The 14,902-nt window shown below is 34.9% G+C and overlaps 1 protein-coding gene across 1 annotated transcript; it reads right to left on the bottom strand.

Annotated features, from left to right (window-relative positions):
• Positions 1–13,788: 13,788 nt before the first annotated feature.
• Positions 13,789–14,424, bottom strand: LOC116138512. Its single transcript, XM_031424224.1, has 2 exons — positions 14,211–14,424; positions 13,789–14,129 (listed from the first exon to the last, which is right to left on the bottom strand). The coding sequence occupies exons 1-2, from the start codon at positions 14,422–14,424 to the stop codon at positions 13,789–13,791; spliced, it is 555 nt and encodes a 184-aa protein (XP_031280084.1).
• Between the last annotated feature and the right edge of the window lie 478 nt (positions 14,425–14,902).

The raw sequence follows: 14,902 nt of genomic DNA, 5'->3' as shown, positions 1-14,902 counted from the left end.
ACGTAGCCCCTTGAAATTGTTCAGTGACATTTGGGACCAGCACCAGTACTTCCTTAGAAGGTTTTAAATACTACATTCATTTCATTGATGATATAGTAGGTTCACCTGGATGTTTCCCTTACAATCGAAGTTGAGGTTCAGTCCATTTTCATCAAATTTCACCATCTTGTTGATAGACAGCTTGAATATAACTCAAAACTTTCCAGTCTGACCAAGGAGGAGAGTATAGAGGTCTGATACCTTACCTCACAACTGTTGGAATTCAGCTTAGGCATTCCTGTGCTTATGTGCACCAAAAAAATGGGAGAAGTGAAAGGAGCATAACATATAGCAAAATTGGACTTACCTTACTTGCCCATGCATCTATGCCTTTACATTTTTGCTGGTGTGCCTTTGATACTGCTATCTTTCTTATTAATAGAATGCCTACCTCAGTTTTGGATTTTTTGTCACCATATCAAGTTCTTTACAATAGGTCTCCTATATATTCTAAGTTAAAAACCTTTGGTTGTGCTTGTTTTCCTTTTTTGAGAGATTTCAATAAACACAAATTGCATTTCCACTCTTCTAATGTGTTTTTATAGGTTATAGTTAAATTCATAAAGGTTATAAATGTCTTAGCTTAGAAGGAAAATTTTTATTACTCCTTATGTTCAATTCAACGAGCTAGAGTTTCCTTTTGCTACTTTTTGGTCAAATTTGTCCAACTCTTGTTCATCTTTACTCAAGTAGTAGTCCCTAATAGTCTTCTACTAAGTTTCCTTTTGTATCTATTCCATTCTCAATGGTGCAAGTAGTAAAGTCTTCCTTGTAGTGGATTGTTCTGTTCCTAATCCTTCCTCCACTACTAACAAGTCAATTCCCACTACTTCATTTCATGATTTTAATACATCCATTCTTAATCCATCTAGCAACATCAGCAAGTTGTTTCTATTACTCCATCCAACAAATTAATAATACTGATCATAACTCTCTCATCAACCTCATTACTTCCCTACTCATCTCCTGCATCTTTTTCTTTGATAAATCTACTACTTCACTACAAATCCTACCTCTATTCCAACTTCTATTCCATCCACTTGTTCTCTAGAAGTTGATCTCTCTTGTTATCAACCTTCTCTTCACATAACAAGGTACAACAGTCTCCTATACCTCCATTGTGCACAATCAGCACAAAGACACATTGATTGCTCCCTTGTGGTTGACTTAACTCCATCAAATTTCCTTAACCTAAATACCTTGTCCATAAACCTGGATTTTGTTCTTTTGTACCTATGAATCAACCTCTATTTACTACTACCAACCTAACTTATCCCTCACCGCAAATAACTCTGACTTCTTTTATTCTGCACCTATAATAGCCCCTAACCACTAATACACACCTCATGATCACCAAGTCCAAAACCAGCAATCAAACTACAACTACACTTACCCTAATCAAGTCATTACCTGTTCAACCAGAACCTCTAACAGTGAGTGAAGTTCTTGCTTGTGATGAGTGGAAAAAAGTCATACAGGATGAGTTTGATGCTCTTATTAGAAATGAAACTTGGAGTCTTATTCCTCGAACCGCTGATATGAACATAGTTGGCAATAAATGGATGTTTCGAACCAAATTTCATGTTGATGGATCCCCCATAAATACGAGGTTGATTAGTTGCTAAAGGATTTCAACAAACTCCTGGTTTAGATTATTTTGAAACTTTCAGCCCCGTTGTTATACTAGCAACTATTAGGTTTGGGACATTCAACAAGTGGATGTGAAAAATGCATTCCTTAATGGTCATTTGAATGAATTTGTCTATATGAGACAGCTCGAGGGGGTTGAGGTTCCTTTTTATCCTCACATGTTTGTAAGCTTAGCAAGGCTCTTTGTGGCCTTAATAAGCCCCAAGGGCTTGGCTTGACAACCTGAAACAAGCCTTGGTGCACAAAGGATTTTAGAATTCAATATCTTATTCAAGTTTGTTCATTCTCAAAGACAACTCTCAGTTCTTTATGTTCTTATATATGTGGATGATATCTTAATAACTGGTTCTAGCTCTTTTACTATTCTTCAGCTTGTTAAAGATTTAAACACAATTTGCCTTGAAAACTCTTAGGCTGTCACATATTTTTTAGGCCTAGAAGCAACAAGGTCAGCTACGGGTTTGCACTTAAAACAACCAAATACATTCATGATTTACTTATTAAAACTAAGGCAAGAGGCACATGCTTGTCCTACTCCTATGGCAGCAAGGACCAAACTTTTTGCAACTGATAGTGAGCTGTTTAAAGACCCTAGCCTTTATAGAACATTATTGGAGCCCTTCAATATGTAACCCTCACAAAAAGGGGAGATGTTGAGTAAGCAAGAAATTGGTAATGGAAAAAAGGAATAAAGTTTAGTTTAAGGGGAGATGTTCAATAAACAAGAAATTGGTAATGGAAAAAGGAATGAAGTTTAATTTAAAGGGAGATGTTGAGTAAACAAGAAGTTTGCATCTGATCATCTTTTAATTTTATATTGTTTTGAATGTAATGATGAGTGTAGTTTGTAAGATTTACAAATATGTCCTTAGTATAATTTTGTGTAAAGTAGCTATTAGTTGAAACGTTGTGTTTTGTAAGTAAGGGTGTGTATAAAACATTGTTTTAAAACCCGGCCCGGCCCAGCCGGTTGAATCGGTTTAACCGGGACCCGGCAGCTTCAATGGGCCGGGTTTAACTTTTCTGATTCACCTCCAAACCCTAAGATTTGGGAGGATGATCAGTGAACAATCGAGGGCCTGAAGGTTAGGGCTTTTGAAGACTAAGGTCCAGTGAATACAACGGTGGTGGCGTCGTTGATTTCTGGTGAGTAAATCGACCGGAAATCAAAGAAACTTGGCGGCAGCAACAATGAGATTTTTCCGGCGATTGGCTAGGCTAATGGGGGTGCGGTGAGGTGGGTTTTGGTCGGGAGTAACAGGGGAGTAATTCCTGGGTGATGGGGAGGTTTGTGGCATCGGTGTGGATGAGATCTGGCCTGGAATACCCACGCCAGCGTCGGTGAAATCTGGTCGAAATCGAACCTATTTCGGCTAGATCTTGGGTAGATTTTAATGGAAATGGGCTCAGGGGAAGATTTGGGTTGCATTTGGGGTGTCACCGCTACCGATCAGTCACCGGTCGATTTTCAGTTGGGGTGTGTTTGAGAAAGTTCAAACATGTAGGGACTTGAAAGTAATTTTTAGAGGTGTATTTGTTGAGTTTTAAAATTTTTTGTCAACCGGTTTGACCAACGGTTAAATCGGTCAACCCGGGACTCGAAAACTTTGCCGGGTTTCACCCCGGGTTGGGTTTTAAAACATTGGTATAAACTTGCCGCCTGTTTTCTGTTATTTAGTTAGTAAGAAAGAATTTCAGAATTCTAGAATTCCCTTGTTCTTCATTCTCTCTTTTTTTTTTTTTTTTTTGTTTGGTTTTCCTAAAATCTTCACCTAGTAATTATACTTTCATCTTTCTCTACAAAAAAAAGTTCTATCTTAATTCTTCCATTTTTCTACATATATAATTACAAAATATTACTTAATTTCAGAATTTTATTCAAGTAATTAATCATGATTTGTGATAGTAGTTAAATTAATTATAAAAATGATCAGATTCACATAATAGAATCATCATTCAAATAAAGAACACAAAACCAATAGAAAACATGTTTTTTTTAATGATCGGGAGTATCTGGACCAGTTTACACACACCTCAACTAATCTCTCGGGACCCTGAAACAACCGACCTGGTAAGAGCTCCATTGGCTACCCCTATTAGCAACTGAGGAGAGACTCGAACTTAAGATCTTTTGAGTAATATACCCAAAAGTCTCTGTCAAACCGCTTGGCCACCCAGAGATAATTAATAGAAAGCATATTGTTAAATCGCTCTTAAATTGGAATAATTAATGACAAAGGAAAACAACATATTAAATTAATAACACTTCAGTTAATATATACATTAAATTCTGGAGCAATTGCTCTAGCATTTTTATTATTATTATTATTATTATTATTATTAAGAACATTACCTAAGGTGTATATGCCACCTCCTTTCTCGTTAGATAATAATTAAGAATTAATTAGAATTGTTCATCAACAATCAAACACCAACTAAAATTCATCATAATATTGGGTTCTTATGGTTATAGTTATGAAGCTTTCCAAGCTTATTAGCCAGAATGTAAGGAGGGCAATTTTGTAAAACTATAGGTGAAGAAATAAGAAGAAATAAGTAAACGACATCGTTTGTACAATAGTCTTTACTCTTTGTTACTAATCTAAGTTAACTCTCTTCTCTGTATAAAAGGTCAGTCATAGTTTCGGCTTGTATTAACTGAAATCAAACAATAAAATACAAGTTCTGAATATTCCAGAACTCTTTCGATTCCTATTTCTCAATCTCACATGATATCAGAGCTAAAGACAAGCGTCGATAGTAGCGATCCTAACAATTAATCATTTCTTTAGCTTCAATGGAGAAAATGCAGAACAACTTAGCTAGTTCCTAACTCTCAATCTTTCTGTCAAGCCTCTAGGTTATCACTCCCAAACTTAAAAGAGATAGTTACATTGATAATTACCGATTTTGGCGATTGCAAGTTCTCTTCGCTGTGGGAGTACATGAGCTCGAAGAGCACCTGACAGGTTGAATTCTTTGTCCAACTCCTTTTATTACTTCTGATGCTACTTGTTCAATTGAGTTGAGTGATAACAAGTCAACTGAAACCTTAGCCAAAGAAAAACTAAATCCAGCTTATGTAGCCTGGAAATGAACTAACAAGTTCCTTGTTACTTGGCTTCTAGCCTCAGTTTCTGAGTGCATGTTCACTCTTGTCTCGAAATGTCAATTTGCTTCTGAAGTATAGTTTAAACTTGAAGCTGAATTTGTAACTAAGTCAAAGGTCAGAGCCATACACTTGAAGAATTTACTTCAAACAACTCAGAAAGGTAATCTAAGTATTCATGAGTATGTAAAGAAGATGACAGGCATAGCTGAAACCTTGCCTGCAAGTGGTCAAGTGGTCTCAGATGAAGATCTGCTTCAACATAATTTAGATGGTTTAGGTCTAGAATTTGATGCTGTTGTTGTCAATCTGGCCTCCAAGATAGAATCTAAGATTGATCCAATCACTTTACAGGAGGCTCAGTTTCTGTTACAAAAATATGAGTTACAGCTCGATAGGTTTAACTCTATAGATTTTCAAGGAGATTCTGTTAATATTGCTTCCCTTGGGAATTCAAATGGTCATGTTTCCTTGCCAGCTAATAACAAGATCTTCCTCTGCATCTAATGGCACTTCTGGCCTAATTGCTCATGTTTAGTCCCAACCACAAAGTTTGCCTAATCCTCCCATCGGATCTCAGAATTATCCAAGATCTCCTCAAGGAGTTCAGTTTAACTTTATTGATAATGGACCACAATATGGACAGAATTATCCAAGATCTCCTCAAGGAGTTCAGTTTAGCTTTATTGATAATGGACCACAATATGGACAATTCGGTGGAGCTTTAGGTCACTACTACTCACCATATAGACTTGTTGTTGGAAGAGGCAAAGGAAGAAGTAATGGTAGAGGCAAGCTTATCTGCCAAGTCTACAGCAAAATTGGCCACATGGCGGCACACTGTTATCACTGCTATAACTCTACTTACAATGGTGCACCTCCTTAAGTTGGTATGTCAGGACAAATTGGCTTTGGTTCCTTTAACTATACATAATGTCCAAATTCAGGATTTCACAGTGGATTTTATGGACTTCAATCTGGAAATCAACAAAGTTTCAACATTGGTAGTTCTTATGGTCTCCAATTTGGGAACCAGCAAACTATTGTTCCTTCAAATGGATCTTATGATTCATCATCTTAGCCAGCTACAAGCACTGACTTGTAATATCAACAACAGCATACTGATTTGCAAAGAAGGCCTACTTTCATTAATCAACAGGAAGGGTTCCATGTCCCTAGTCAGCAAGGCCAATACTCGAATCCAACACCTAACCAAGCTTTCCTTGTGTCTAACCATACACCTTCCCCCAATCATTATCCTTACACACATATGAACATCACAGGAACTGGCCCTGTTGATCCAGCTTGGTACATGGACTCAAGGGCCACTAACCATGTTACCCTTGACCCTACTCAACTGACTTCTAGCAGAAATTATGATGGAGTTGAACATCTATAGGTTGGAAGTGATTAGTCTTTACATATATCTCATATAGGTTCAACTTTATTTCCTAGTTCATTTCATTCCTAGTGTTTACATTTGCGCAATGTGTTATGTGTTCCTAGAATAACTAAAAATCTCCTTAGTATTTCTAGGTTTACTAAAGATAATCAAGTAGTTGTGGAATTTGACTTTGATTATTGTGTTGTCAAGGACAAGGCTACCAAGGTAGTGTTATTGCAGGGGGGACTTAAGGCTAGTCTATACCAATTGCACATACCTTTTTGCTTATCTTTTGGTCATACTTTTGGTGGTCTAGAAAAGTTAGCTGCTTTGAGTTCTAGGTTTTGTAATAACTTGTTTTCAAATAAATCAATAGGTACTAGTAGTCAGTACAATCATAGTCTACCTTAGTCTCTTAGTCCTCATTGTAGTTTGCAAGCTGCTAATGCCAATTGTAATATACTGACTAGCCGTCCACTGAATGTTTTAGATAATAATGATAATAGGTTGCAAGTTCCTTAAGTATCTTATAGTAGTCAGAATCTTACCTCATATAAAAATACTTGTAACCCTGATTCTATTAATAAAACACAGTGTTTGCAACATTACGATCTTAGTATGTTTGACACTAATGCTGCTGTTTCTAATATTGATGTTGCTAAAGTTGATAATTCTGGTTTCACTGCTTCTACTTCTAATATAGTTAATGATTCTGATATTAACAAATCTGGTTTTGGTTCTATTTTACATGCTGCTTCTATGTTTGATGTTGCTGGAATTGATCCTACTAGGAACACTAACATTTCTCACATTGATAGTTTTGCTACTGATAATTCTGAAATCACTAAAAATCTTGCTCTTGATGTCTCTACCACTGACGAGTCTGAAACAAATACTTTCAATTCTGTTGATTGCCTTGGTCATGATAAGTGTTCTAAGTCCTTAATAGCGTTTTCATGCCAGCCATACTAGGAACAATACACTATCACTCTGGCATAATCGACTAGGACACCCTCATGTTGATGTGTTGAGTAAAATTTTATCTCACATTCATCCATGACCCTTAGAACCCGTTTCATACCTGAGCTTTTGTGATACCTATAGACTAGGAAAATTACATAGAAATCACTTTCCCAATTCTACCTCTAGAGCTACGTAGCCCCTTGAAATTGTTCATAGTGACATTTGGGGACCAATACCAGTAGCTTCCTTAGAAGGTTTTAAATACTACATTCATTTCATTGGTGATGATAGTAGGTTCACCTGGATGTTTTCCTTAAGAATCAAAGTTGAGGTTCAGTCCATTTTCATCAAATTTCACCATCTTGTTGATAGACAGCTTGAATATAACTCAAAACTTTCCAGTCTGATCAAGGAGGAGAGTATAGAGGTCTGATACCTTACCTCACAACTGTTGGAATTCAGCTTAGGCATTCCTGTGCTTATGTGCACCAAAAAAATGGGAGAAGTGAAAGGAAGCATAAACATATAGCAGAAATTGGACTTACCTTACTTGCCCATGCATCTATGCCTTTACATTTTTGCTGGTGTGCCTTTGATACTGCTATCTTTCTTATTAATAGAATGCCTACCTCAGTTTTGGATTTTTTGTCACCATATCAAGTTCTTTACAATAGGTCTCCTATATATTCTAAGTTAAAAACCTTTGGTTGTGCTTGTTTTCCTTTTTTGAGAGATTTCAATAAACACAAATTGCATTTCCACTCTTCTAAATGTGTTTTTATAGGTTATAGTTAAATTCATAAAGGTTATAAATGTCTTAGCTTAGAAGGAAAAAATTTTATACTCTTGACGTCAATTCAACGAGCTAGAGTTTCCTTTTGCCATAGTTTTTGGTCAAATTTGTCCAACTGTTGCATCTTTACTTAAAGTAACAGTCCCTAATAGTTTTTCTACTAAGTTTCCTTTTTCTCTATTCATTCTCAAATGGTGCAAGCAGTAAGTCTTCCTTGGTGGATTGTTCTGTTCCTAATCCTTCCTCCACTACTAACAAGTCAATTCCCACTACTTCATTTCATGATGTTAATACATCCATTCTTACATCTACCACATCAGCAAGTCAGTTTCTATTACTCCATCCAACAAAATTAATAATATGATCATAACTCTCATCATCAACCTCATTACTCCCTACTCATCTCCTGCATCTTTTTCCTTGATAAATCTACTACTTCACTACCAAATCCTACCTCTATTCCAACTTCTATTCCATCCACTTGTTCTCTAGAAGTTGATCTCTTTGTTATCAACCTTCTCTTCACAATAACAAGGTACAACAGTCTCCTATACCTTCAGATTGTGCACAATCAGCACAAGACACATTGATTGCTCCCTTGTGGTTGACTTAACTCCATCAGAATTTCCTTAACCTAAATACCTTGTCCATAAACCTGGATTTTGTTCTTTGTACCTATGAACACCTCTATTTACTACTACCAACCTAACTTATCCCTCACCAAATAACTCTGACTTCTTTTATTCTGCACCTATAAAACTCCCCTAACCACTAATCCACCCCCCTGATCACCAAGTCCAAAACCAGCAATCAAACTACAACTGCACTACCCCTATCAAGTCTACCTGTTCAACCAGAACCTCTGACAGTGAGTGAAGCTCTTGCTTGTGATGAGTGGAAAAAAATGTCGGCTGATGAGTTTGATGCTCTTATTAGAAATGAAACTTGGAGTCTTATTCCTCGAACCGCTGATATGAACATAGTTGCAATAAATGGTGTTTCGAACCAAATTTCATGTGATGGATCCCCCTAGAAATACAAGGCTAGATTAGTTGCTAAGATTTCAACAAACTCCTGGTTTAGATTATTTTAAACTTTCAGCCCTTTTGTAAACTAACACTATTAGGTTATCTTTATGGTTGTCACTTAGTTGGACATTCAACAAGTGGATGTGAAATGCATTCCTTAATGGTCTTTTGAATCATTGTCTATATGAGACAGCTCAGGGGGTTTGAGGTTCCTTATTTATCCTCACATGTTTGTAAGCTTAGCAAGGCTCTTTATGGCCTTAAGCAAGCCCCAAGGGCTTGGTGACAAACTGAAACGCCTTGGTGCACAAAGGTTTTTAGAATTCAATTCTTATTCAAGTTTGTTCATTCTCAAAACAACTCTCAAGTTCTTTATGTTCTTATATATGTGGATGATATCTTAATAACTGGTTCTAGCTCTTCGTATTCTTCGCTTGTTAAAGATTTAACAGCCATTTGCCTTGAAAACTCTAGGGCTATCACATATTTTTAGGCCTAGAAGCAACAAGGTCAGCACGGTTTGCACTAAAACAAACCAAATACATTCATGATTTACTTGTTAAAACTAAGATGCAAGAGGCCATGCTTGTCCCACTCCTATGCAGTAAGGACCAAACTTTTTGCAACTGATAGTGAGCTGTTTAAAGACCCTAGCCTTTATAAAGCATTATTGGAGCCCTTCAACATGTAACCCTCACAGAACCTGATATCAATTTTATAGTGAACAAGCTCACCAATATCTTCAAGCTTTACTGAGTTACAATAGCAGGCTTGTAAGAGAGTTTTAAGGTACCTTAAGGTACTCAATTCCATGGCTTGTTATTCAGAGCAACAACCTCTCTCAATGTTGAATGCTATGCAGATGCGGATTGGGAAAATTTAGATGACCGAGGGTCTACGTGGATATTGTGTGTACCTAAGTCTTAATCATTCAATAGAGTTCTTGCAAGCAAAAAGTTGTTGCTTTGTCATCTACAGAGGTTGAGTGCAGAGCACTAGCCCAACAATCAACTGAATTGGCCTGGTTACACAATTTGTCACTGAATAGGTGTGTCAATCAACTATTGTCTTGTCATCTGGTGTGACAACATTAGTGCTGAGCATTAGCATCAAACCAGTATTTCACGCAAGAACAAAACATATTAAGATCGCACTCACTATATCTGAGACCAGTTCTTGCAAAAAAGGTCATTGTGCAATATGTCCTACAAAGCTTCAAATTGCTTATGTTCTAACAAATGCCCTTTCAATTAGTCAGTTCCAAGAATTGAAACACAAACTTTGTGTTGTTGAGGTACCACATTCAAATGCTAAAGTTGACGACAACCAAGACTCATCTTAATCTCTGAAGCAACAATAGAAAATGCTAATTGTGTGCAAAAAAATATACAAAAGTTCTACATTACAAGAACATGTTTGATATGTAAGGTGTTGTGTTGAAAATATGTCATGGTATAGATTTGGCTTTGAAATATGTCAATATGGTTACAGATTTGGCTTTGAAATTGTCAATATGGTATATAGATTTGGCTACTAATGAATATGAAAGGGTGATCATAGGGTGTTAGCTTTTTTCTATGATGATGTAGAGGCAATGTGTGCTGTTGATTGAAATAGCCTCCAGATGTTATGGTATGAATGCTACGTATATGCTATTGGTGTCATATGTTGAGGCACATGTGTTGCATAATGTAGAGGTAAGTAATTTGTTGCATAATGTAGAGGTAATGTGTTGCTATTGGTTGAAATAGCCTCCAATACAGTATGAATGCTAAGTATAAGCTATTGTTGAATAGCTTCCAGTATGTATGAATATTGGTGGGAATTAGTTGCATTTTTTGTGGTATCAGCTTATGTATCAAGAAGCCAATCTGTATATAAAGGAAATGTCTGAAACAACAAACCAAGTCTTGAAGAAAACCACATCGTTCCAGTTTGAGGGGGAAAATTAGCCAGATGTAAGGAGGGCATTTTTGTAAAACTATAGGTGAAGAATAAGTAAACGGCTCTTTGTACAATAGTCTTTACTTTTGTTACTAAGCTGAGTTGACTCTCTTCTCTGTAAAAGTCGTCATAGTTTCAGCTTTATTAACTGAAATCAAACAATAAAATACAAGTTATGAATATTCCAGAACTCTTTCGATCCCTGTTTCTCAATCTCACAAAGCTGTACGAGCTATGATATGGTATGCATTTTCCTGTTATATATTAGGAACAAAATTTTCTTATACAGGTAATTATAAGAAAATTTACATATTTACAATACAAAATAATTTGAATTAGCAATTTCAATGAATGTTTTATTTAGTATAAATTATTTTTAATCACTAAGGATTAGGAGTTTCTGATGTGAAACATACCAATACTTCGAATGTAATAGATGTTTTGAGTCGCTAGGCCAATAAGCAAACTATAGAAGGCGTACCAATGTAGTTCAAGCTTGATTTGAGCTCAATCCTTAACTTAAGACAAATTAAGCTAGCTACTTGCTTCCAATTGTTAATCATAGGTTGATATGTAGCTAGAAATTTTGTCGGACGAATTAATATGTCAAGTGTACACAGAAGCATAGGTGATTTGGTGTCGAATAGGTTTTCTTTTTGTCGTTTTTTCCCTTCTTTTTTAGAAACTCGCCAATTAACTATTCAACTCTTAACTCTATTCCTTGATATATTTGAGATAATTTGATCATAATATGAAATTATCTCATGATATGCAATTTTACAAACCCTAAACATACGAAAATTGAATTTTTTATATATAATTTCATACACCGCGCGATAATATCAATATATCATGAATATATATGATATATGGTTCTCATTAATCCTTTACTCCAATTATCTTGGATGTAATGCCTAAAATTTATTCTAATAAGTTATTTCCAAATTATTTTTAATTGGTGATTTTTTTTTTTTTCTGACTTCGATCAGTACAAACATCATTTTGAAAGTATTTTTCATTAGTTTAATTAATTAAGAGCAGATTACTAGAAAACCAATAACATCAACTAGCTAAATAGTACTTTTCTATGATAGTATCTTGAATTTGTAATGTTTTTTTTTTTTTTTTTTTCTGTATGAATTTATACTCATTGTCATGACTGAGTTCCATTGTCAATTTATATTAGATCTATATATAATTGTACACGGATGCTAATTAAAAGAGTAGTAGCTCTAAGTCAAAAGGGATTTTTTTCTATTAAAGCATTTTCTATCCAACCAAAAACTTACCAGATCAACTATTCAACTCTTAACTGTATTAGATTTTCTTTTGTCGTAGTTTCCTTTCTCATTCCAAAAACTTGCCCGATCAACTATTCAACTCTTAAATGTATTCTTTGATATATATATATATATTTATTTATTTATTTATTTTAATCACGATATGGATATATTTTTCGTGATATATATACTAACGTTACAAACCCTAGACATACGAAAAATTGAAATTAATGGTATTATATAAAATTAATACATCCGCTATAATATCTATTTATCATGTATATGATATATGGATCTCATTAATCCTTTACACCAATTATATTGGATGTAATGCTTAAATTTCAATGTTAATAAGTTATTGCCAAATTAGTTTAATTTGTTATTTCTTTTTTCCTGACATTTGATTAATTATAAGATCAATTTTGAAAGTATTGTTCATTAGTTTAATCAAGAGCACATTACCAGAAAACAAATAATAGCATACTAGCAAAATACTTTTACTATAATAGTTAGTGGTTAAAGAGTAGTAGCTCAAAGTAAAATGGATTTCTTCTATTAAAGCATATTCTATACGTTGCTAGTTTAGAGCATAAATACCTATAAATCTGGAGTAGATATAGGTGATCATGGTAAAACTATTCAACCAAAATACAAAAAGGCACTTAATTTGAAAGATATATATTTGCCTAAACTCTTGTGTCATTAATTAGACTATATATTATAAACATTGGAAAAATAACACTTATTAAAAACATAATAAAACCTAGTGTTATATAATTAATACTAGCTAGTATTATATATAAATAATTAATGCCTTCAAAAGAACAGTAAAAAGGAATAATTAATATATAATTCATCAATTTACAGATCTGAGCAAGGCAAACACTATATATATATAATTAAGTAGAAAACAACAATTTACACCAACCACAATACATTTTCACTTAGTACTGTATTATTATTATTATTATTATTATTATTATTATTATTATTATTATTATTATTATTATTATTATTATATAACAGCATCTATAATAGTGTTTTTTATTTTAAAGAGCATCTTTCGTATAAATAAAAAGCATCTTCATTAATTTTAAAATATAAAGAACACAATTTTTATTTAAATCTAATAGATTCTTTAAATTTAATGAAGATAGTCTTTATTTTTAAAAAGGAGACTTAATGGGAGAGAGAATTAATAAATAAAATATATAGGAACTTGTAGTTTATTAATTAAAATTAGGATAGAGAGTGAAATATGACTCTCTAAATGTGGAGAGTTAAACTCACTCTCTAATTTATATTTTAAAAATAAAAAATCTGTTAAACTCTTATTTTTATAAATAAACTTTTTATAATAAAGAATTTATGTCATATAAAAAGTTATTTGGAAATGCTCTAACAATATATATATAATTAGAAACAGACACTTTTGACTTTTCTATACTTGTTTTTAGTAACATAACAAACACTTTTGACTTCCTAATTACAAACTTAAGTTCCTTAATCTCCGACAGAAACACAAACAACAACAACAACACAACAAAACCACTCTCATCTTCTTCTTCTTCTTTAAGTCTTCGGCCGATTGATGTCTCTTATGATGGAGGGTTTTCAATCCAACCAACTCCACTTATGTATTCCCAACCACGGTTTCCGGACCCTAACCCTAAGGGTGCCCTTCCCCACCACATCCAGTCCTCCTCATAGCTCAACGTCATCGGCCACTCCTCTAGTCCCACGAACCACCCATTACAGCCAACCCGATCTTCCGGTACCTCCGCCGCCGCCGTTTCAGTCACGGTCTTCTGCTCTTCCGTCTCCTCCTTTTCATCGTCAACATTGATGATAATCTGTTTTGTCTCATTCTCGTCGTCATCTTCAATTTTTATCACTTCTTTTGTCCACTCCTCAACATCAATCACCACGTCATCATCATCTTGATTCCCCGTTTCATTTATAATTATTTCTTGATTCTCCTCCTCCTCCTCCTCCTCCTCCTTAAAGTTCTCCCCCGAACTCGACGCCATTGAAGAACTAGCTCCTGTTGTGATAAACGTCGTCGTCCATGGCTGTGAAGGAACAGGAAGTGGTGGAGCTCTGGGATAATTAGTTCTGAAATTACGCATTCTAGCTCTGGCATCTATTCTCGCCATTCTTGACCTCCATTCTTCATCTCCTTCTCTCCCTCTCTTTCCCAGCTTCCCTTCATAAACGGGACTCACCTTCGCCATCTTCATTATTGCGTCTCTCCGCGACTGAGAAAGAGAAAGAGAAAGATAGAAAAGATGGAGAGTGAAAGAAAGGGAGAGTTTGTATATATAGAAAAGATAGAGAGTTTGTGTTAGGGTTAGAAGTTGGAAACTGGAAAATGCATGTGGCAAAGAAAGTGAAGAAGCCTTTTCCCGGGTTTAAATTTCTCGAGAAAATCCCATGAGAAAATAGAATAAAAAAAATCAATAACCTTAAGTAGAGAAACCCCTTGAAATTAATTGGACGATATATCAGGGAATTTGAGAAAAACTGAGTCTCAGGAGAGAAACAGAAACTAACAATTGTGCGTTTTTATTTCTTCATTGATACGTGGCCATGTAAAGAGGGCACGTGGCTATGTGGACCCACCGACCGACAATGATGTGGCTTGGGAAAGAGTTCAGTTCTCTTCTAATTTATGTTTTAACCATTTGGGTTTTGGTAATAAAAGTCTCTTCG

This window comes from Pistacia vera, unplaced genomic scaffold, assembly GCF_008641045.1.
Source record: "Pistacia vera cultivar Batoury unplaced genomic scaffold, PisVer_v2 Contig11, whole genome shotgun sequence".
Classification (NCBI taxonomy): Eukaryota; Viridiplantae; Streptophyta; class Magnoliopsida; order Sapindales; family Anacardiaceae; genus Pistacia; species Pistacia vera.
The sequence above is the reverse complement of the archived record's forward strand: the minus strand, read 5'-3'. Positions and strand labels throughout refer to the sequence as shown.

What these genes read in the sequence shown, in the direction of transcription:
- LOC116138512 (XM_031424224.1), bottom strand. Translation starts at nt 14,424, where the DNA reads ATGGCGAAGGTGAGTCCCGTTTATGAAGGGAAGCTGGGAAAGAGAGGG. An exon ending in TAGTTCTTCAATGGCGTCGA is followed by an intron (nt 14,130 to 14,210) that starts GTTCGGGGGAGA and finishes CGGGGAATCAAG; the next exon opens with ATGATGATGACGTGGTGATT.